The sequence below is a fragment of the Sinohyriopsis cumingii genome, chromosome 4 (genome assembly GCF_028554795.1).
Source record: "Sinohyriopsis cumingii isolate HCF-2022 chromosome 4, ASM2855479v2, whole genome shotgun sequence".
NCBI lineage: Eukaryota > Metazoa > Mollusca > Bivalvia > Unionida > Unionidae > Sinohyriopsis > Sinohyriopsis cumingii.
This window is the reverse complement of record NC_142964.1, coordinates 22261321-22269027: the sequence shown is the minus strand read 5'-3', so window position 1 is coordinate 22269027 and position 7707 is coordinate 22261321. Positions and strand designations below refer to the sequence as shown.

General features: G+C 36.0%; 1 protein-coding gene across 1 annotated transcript in view; it reads right to left on the bottom strand.

Annotated features, from left to right (window-relative positions):
* Nucleotides 1–886: 886 nt before the first annotated feature.
* LOC149800797 (uncharacterized) overlaps nucleotides 887–7707 on the bottom strand; it is a 109337-nt gene continuing 102516 nt past the window's right edge. The window contains exons 9-10 of the mRNA XM_089954790.1: nucleotides 5680–5807; nucleotides 887–4849 (exon numbers count right to left, since the gene is read on the bottom strand). Of these exons, the coding sequence (XP_089810916.1) occupies nucleotides 4823–4849; nucleotides 5680–5807 (155 nt within the window). The 3' untranslated portion in view covers nucleotides 887–4822. The remainder of the gene's footprint in view (nucleotides 4850–5679; nucleotides 5808–7707) is intronic.

The window sequence follows — 7707 nt, the reverse complement described above, 5'->3', positions numbered from 1 at the left end:
CTTAATATATATAAAATCATTTTTTAAAATACGATAGCTTTATGTAAGTGAGCAACAATGTGTTTAAACTACATCTGATGCATTAAACATATTCTGTTTCAGTATAATACTTAATAATCTTCTTCTTGTAGCAAGTGTTTCTCTGCTTATGACTTGTATATTATATCACAGTGAGATCACCATGCTTACAGTCGCATATTTAAGTAGGGACTGATCATTTAATCTTCGGGATTAAAGGGAAGAATGGCCGGCGCTGCTATATTTTTAAAGAAGATTTTTGTTTGTTTTGTCACAGGATAATTTATTTTAAAAAGCAAGACACAAAAAATAACACGGAGAGAATTTCTTAATTGTAGTCTTCAAATCTGAGCAAGAGTGTTTTATTGAGTCTATATAAGCCAGACTTTAAAAAAAAGAAAATCGTACCTGCTCTCAGCATACCTCAACATCACAGAAAATGAAATGTTCTGTCCCTTACGTACTCGAAAACGAAGATCAATTCACCTACACAAGCCGAAAACATTGTAACTCGTGTAGGTCAATGAACTACTTTCGACAATAATGACAAAATAAAGGTGAAAGATCTTATCTTTTCGCATTTCACCATCTGACTTACGTCTATTCCTCTTGATTGCAGACTATCTTCGAGAGCTCTCACTCCTCTTGGTTCATGTATACTATTTACTCAATTCTTAATCAGTGGTGAATTTATTTGCTTCACTAAATTGTAAGAATTGTGTAACTCTATTTCCTGCTTCTCAGCAGCAAGAATAAGAACAGTTATGAGTATACGACTGAATCAATTCTTTAAAACGAAAGGAAGAAAGAAATTAAAGCACATACAAACAGGCAAAATCAAAAAGAAAAACAATAACAACAACAAAAATGGTGATGCAAATTATTTTCGAAACAAAGAATGACAACAATTATGGATAAACTATAACTAAATACTCTACGGCCTGCATAGAGAATGTAAACTTATCTTCATATATATCTTCATAAAAATTAGTTTCTTTTTATTTAATGGGAACATTTCTGTTATTTATAAATTAATCCTCGTAGACACGAACTCTTTCCCAGGACTGAGCCTTCCTAGCCATGCACCGTTAATAGTCACAAAGTGATGGAACTCCATACAGCAGGGTCAACTGATCCATTACGAGCAGAATAGGTCTTTGCAGATGACACGAAATACCAGAAACATATATTCCTATGGGCATGGGCTAAACCCAAAGCCTCAACCAAAGCCAATAAGATGTGAAATACAGGTCATGATGTAGCTGCATTTCATGTACTGGATTGGTACTGAATGGAATTTATCATCATTGACTTCATGATTCTATATGAGTATCAGAGAAATGAACATAAGCACAAAATTTAAGCTAAGTTACTGAAGCTTAAAAAATAAGCCATAGTGACTCACCTTTCCAATGAGTATGTAGTGTTCAGCAGGTAACATCCCCCTCACCAAGTTTCATGATTCTAAATAGAATTGTATGTACAAAGAATGCAAACAAATCCCTATGTCGTCATAAGTTAAAAGCAAAACTTGCCCTAAGTGGGTCAATATAGGAAACAGTGACCTTCTTTTCTTGTATGGATGTGGTTGCAAAAGAGATACATGCAACATCAAATGTATTGTTTCTAGCATGAACAGTTCTTGTGAAATAAAGCACAATTTATGTAAATTCAGCGAAGAGTGAAATATGGAACACGCTTAGCTACTTTTGGAATGAGTGTGTAGTACTCGTCAAGATAATCTCATCATCAATGAGAGTAGTGCTCATAATATACATCCCCTGGCTAATGAAAATGTGGTACTCATCAAGATACATTCCATCACTAATGAGGGTGTAGTACGCATCACGATACATCCCTCGCTAATAAGTGTGAAGAACTTATCAAGATATACCCCTCGCCAATGAAGATGTAGTACTCATCACGATACATTCAATGGCCAATGAAGATGTAGTACTCATCGTGATACATTCCCTGGGCAATGAAGATGTAGTACTCATCACGATACATTCAATGGCCAATGAAGATGTAGTACTCATCACGATACATTCAATGGCCAATGAAGATGTAGTACTCATCACGATAAACTTAATGGCCACTGAAAATGTAATACTCATCACGATACATTCCCTGGCCAATGAAGATGTAGTACTCATCACGATACATTCAATAGCCAATGAAAATGTAGTACTCATCGTGATACATTCCCTGGTCAATGAATATGTAGTACTCATCATGATACATTTAATGGCCAGTGAAGATGTGGTACTCATCACGATACATTCCCTGGACAATAAGTGTGTAGTGCTCATCAATATACATTCGTTAAGCAAGTTCCATGAATATAGGTATAAGAGTATGTTAATTAGATCAAAACTGAAATCGGCTTAACTGATTACTGAATACACCGATACGAATGAAAGTGAAAACGTTATTTAGCAATTCATACTCTAGTTTAAAATGTAACAAACGAAAAGCACAACGTCAACCGATTGTGTTAAAAAACTTAAATGGACATCTGATGGTTTACTCGCATGGGAACCACTATGTGTTAAATTTAATTATAGCTACAATTGACTGACAAAAGTCACTATATTTAATCAGATTATGATAACGCTTTATCCTCACAAAGTTACATTATGTACATGTTACTAAATTATATCCTAATTGTAACCTTAGTATGACAGGCCCACTCTATACCTTTCTGCATATAGAAAATGTACAATTTCTTGCAAACTTACTAAACACAAAAATGGGGGTGGGGGTGGATAAATTGGTACACTGCAGATAAGTGATTAGAACAAATCATTCACATAGTTAACGCGGGTATAGCTTGGATCTTAGGGTGTCGGTTGAAAAGATGGAGTTTAATACAGTATTTATGTTGCTCTTTGTTGGGATATTCAGAGATATGATGACTAGTGACAGAAAACACTACGAAAAAGCGTTCTAGGGTGAGCTTCATTCATTTTTCATTGTGATTGGTGTTTAACGACACAGCATAACATGAAATGTTATTTCTCGTTACGGCAACTGGAGTAAAGTGCCCTGCCCAAACGCCTGATCTTGACAGGATTCGAACCCGTACACTTTCAGACCGCTAACAATGTGCTACCGCAGCTCTAGCTGTTTAAAATTGGTTGTTTTTTTTCTACAAATGTTCCACTTTCTATATTTCAAACTTAAAATTGCACAGTAGTAGTCAAACAATAAAACGTGCATTTCGACAAAGGAAACTAGTCAAAAAATCACTCTTTACATCATAGCCACGATTTAAGAATGGGTACAAAATGAAAAATAGGACTTTTAGTCCATCTTTACCTGTGATAACAAATTCTACTACAATAACCAGCAGGTAGTGGTCAGTGTTGTGAGTGTAATTTGGAGAGAGCGTATGATTTATTTTCCCTTACGGACTCAACAAAACTGGACGGTACACTCGTTCTGGAAATATCTACAAGTCAGCTTTATTCCTCTGCTGAAATCGTTCGATTGTCTGTGTAATGGCATTTGAGAGGGGCAGGGATCTGTGCAGTATGAATAACACCCCCACCCCACAACCTTAAGTAAATATTGACTGTTCATTAATTAGAACAGAAAACATTGTTTAAATATTGTCTAGACAATCTAGTTTGCATTCGGGTTTTGATTTTTGGAGGAAGCAAATAAAAATAGATTCCAAACGTTTCTGGCCTTTCTGCTTAGAATTACTGCGAGTAATTTGTAAGAGAACTGAATATGCAATCAAAATTGTCTAAACCGGTCACTTTGGAACCACACAATGTGGCTGGTATAGCGGCTTATTGGGCAGGTTAAGAAATACCAGAATGGCTCAGCATGGTCTGAAAATGTGGTCAGATTAAGAAAAAAAACAAGTCTTAAGTGGAGCTTGTTTAGAGATGATACAGGTCTGCAGAGAGGTCAGTTTACGAAGGATACAGGTCTGCAGAGAGGTCAGTTTACGAAGGATACAGGTCTGCAGAGAGGTCAGTTTACGAAGGATACGGGTTTGCAGAGGGGCTTTTTTAGAGTGCATTAATGTCTACAAAGGGGCCGATTTGGAGAGGATGCACGTTTACAGAAGGGTCAGTTTACGGAGTATTTAGATCTACAGAGGGGTCAGTTTAGAAATAATGCAGGTCAACAGACTGACCAGTCTAGGGAGGATGCAGGAATACATATTGGTCAGTTTAAGGAGGATGCAGGTTTAAAAAGGGGCCAGTTTAAGGAGGATGCAGGTCACCAGAGGAGCCAGTTTAAGAAGGATGCAAGTCTTCAGAGGGACCAGTGTAAGGAAGATTCACTTTATCAGCGTGATATGAATACAAATTTAATATAATTAAAGACCATCAGGAAAGATGAAGCACAAAACTCAAAGAATGATACTGTCTACTGACGAGATATGTTTAACATGTGCACATTATGGGATATTTTACATGAATATTTGATTAAATCACATTACACAATGACCTGACCATGACTGGATTAAAACGCCCATGCACCATTGCCTTTAACTACATGATGCAGGTCTAGTGAGGTCGTGCTTTAGATTTCTCATTTCTAATATCCCTCTCTGCTTTAGAGGCAGAACGGAATCAAGCCCAATGTTGTCTCCTATGTTTGACAAATGTCTGATGAAACAAACATGTCTATTACGATTTTCAGCATCGCGCTCCCACGTTGACCAATCTGTCAGTATCAACACATGTACCAAAGAAAACACTGTAGAGAGACTCTTTGAAGTGAATGTTAAAAATAGTATTGTGAAAGTTGTGATGAATACGCTGATATCGACCTCTTGTACTCACAAGTCTGTCATCGGAATACCATCCTGAAAATAAGAAGAAATGTAATATCAATACATCTTTACATGTCAATGATTTGTATTTACCAACTCGACAGTGGTATGGGCATATTTTGTTACAATTATCCGTCCGTCCGTCCGTCCGTTCAACACAGCTTAGGTCCTTTCAGGCAACGTGTTGCGGCATCCGTGTTTCATTAACACACTTCTAGTACTAATGTATCATCACAGGCATAAGACCAATCAAAGACTTAAATTTTAATTTACTTGTGCATTTGATAAGATGGTTCACTCCGTGCTCGCGATTTGTATCCTCTAATTTCTGGATAATAACAGTTCCTTTTAATGCTTTTTATGTTAAAACCGCACTTGAATACTAGTATGTATTCCCAAAAGCATCTGATATATTTCTACATACTCCATGGTTTAAGCTTTTGGACGCTTTATTGGTGATGTAAAACAAGAACAGAAAATTCCGGATGTTTGTACATCGCAGAGTCTGAACTGTTTGTATGTAAATTATTATGGTTAAGTACCAAGCCAGAGCTGTGTAATACGCCCATACTTCTACACCATTCATCACCAAAGTGTTTCATCTGCCTTAAGGTGAAATGGTTTTTACCCGAAATCTTTATTTATTTTTAGGTCGATTACACTAATTCTAACAACCCGTGGCACACACTTTACACGGTTCACAATGTACATGTATTCCTGTGTCGATATAGTGAGAATGGACTGGCTCAATACGAGTTCATCAACAAAATGGCAATAACTATTAAATTCCAAGTCAATGAAGTTTCAACCTTACACAAAGCCTGCAAAGGTGACCATTGTTCCCACTGAGACGGAAAACTTACAGCGGTTCTGTACGTCCTGGTTCCATCCTCTGTCACGGACATAAGATCCATTTCATCACCGTGTTCATTCGAGTCATCGTAACCTCCGTTATCCATGCCAATCAGAGATGTGTCCATCCTCTCTGAAACTGTTTTTAGATATTTGTCACATAATTATACGTATGAATATGCAAAACAGTACTCTTCCTCGTGAAGTGAAACATGTATGGAGATATAATCTCACCGACAGACAGTAATCTGTTCAAGGTTATATTTTGTGTAAGAAACAAAAAGGCTTACAGAAATCCATCCGGCCAAAAAAGGTTTCTTTAGTCAAAACATTTACAGTCGTATGAACTCAAAGTCAAGTTGACTAACACCAACTGCAGTAAATCTTAAGCTTATTCTAATGATGACTAACACCAAATGCAGTAAATCATAAATATATTCGCATGCAAAACAAATTCCAAAGTTTTAAATTTTTTCCTATTATCAATTTTTTCGTGACGTGCTGTTCGTTTATAAAACGAGAACGCTATTTGCATGGTGAAAATTAATTTCATTACATAGTGTTTTTTTCCCCGCAACTTTAACAGACAAAACTAAATTAATGTAGCCATATGATAACTGTCCCCACATTTAAACTGAAAACAACGTCGTCTGCCTGACAGTTTCAAACGTGGAGAGCAGAGTATAATTAAAATGTCGGGACTATGACGCCTTGATGATTCTGGCTGATCTGTTATCTCTTACAAATGACGCATGACCTTAACACATTAACCCCTGGAGCTTTTTGTCATTTTTGCCTGAAAATCGAGCAGGAAACACATTTTGAAAGCTATTTTTGAATGGACTCGAAAACACCAAATCCCCGTCATCTTTCAATAACATGCTGCCTAATGGTGTTAGAAACATCGATTTTCGCTGGCTATTTGACTCGCGCATGAGCAGAAGGGTAAAAGTTGGCCTTTTTTCCTTTTTTTTTCTTTTTTTTTTTTTTTTGCTGCTAAACGGAGCCATTATTTTTGTATAGAGATCACTCTTTATTCCAAATGCCCATCTTATCCTACTTTTAAAAAGTCTAAAATCCGGACACAAAATCGGATTCCGACCACGGGCGAATTTGGGTTAAAAAAAATTCGGGTCCAAAAAATGAGGTTTTTCTATCTGTATTTTGTAGTGCAACTAGATATTCCAGATTATTTGGTATCATTGTAGAGCTACATCTGTTTACCTTTCTACAATACCACCCACTTTAGTGTATCATGCATGACCATGACGCTACAGAGCTCGGCAGTAGGTTACTACCTCCTGCTCCGTAAAGTCGCCGCTAGGGGTTTATGTGTTAAGATGCCTGGAATTGGAGCTTAGGATGACTATTAGTCATACAAAGGAATACATCCTTCACATATTAACATAGGTTACTACAGAACTAAAACATTATATTTTTTGTTTGTTTTGTTTTGGATTTTTTTTACATCGGAAATTTGTCTATAAGTTGGATTTAGTTTGAAAATTTTCATACGATCCGATTTGGCAGCCACCATGGCATACGTGAATGTCGAAACCTATGAAATTTAAAGTCAATAAAGTTTCAACCTTACACAAACCCACGTGTCAAACATGTGATTACAGTATCATAAATATACTCATATTTATAATGTTCTAAATTAATTTGTGACAAATACAGCTATTTTATATATATATATATATATATATATATATATATATATATATATATATATATATATATATATATATATATATATATATATATATATATATATATATATATATATTTGTTATTAAGAATGAAAACATTCTGCTAATATCGTTACGTTTGTAACAAGATTAGTAGGGAACATCCTTACATTCCGTACACATGGTAACAATGGAAGTATAGATACAGTGAAAAAGTACCGTGGTACACACCAACGGAAAAATACCACTGTAACCTGGTGTACTTCTACTTGGAATACTGGAAAGGCCAGCAGGATAAACCTAACAGAACAGTTTTTAAATATAGGAGTATGGAAAAATATCACCTCC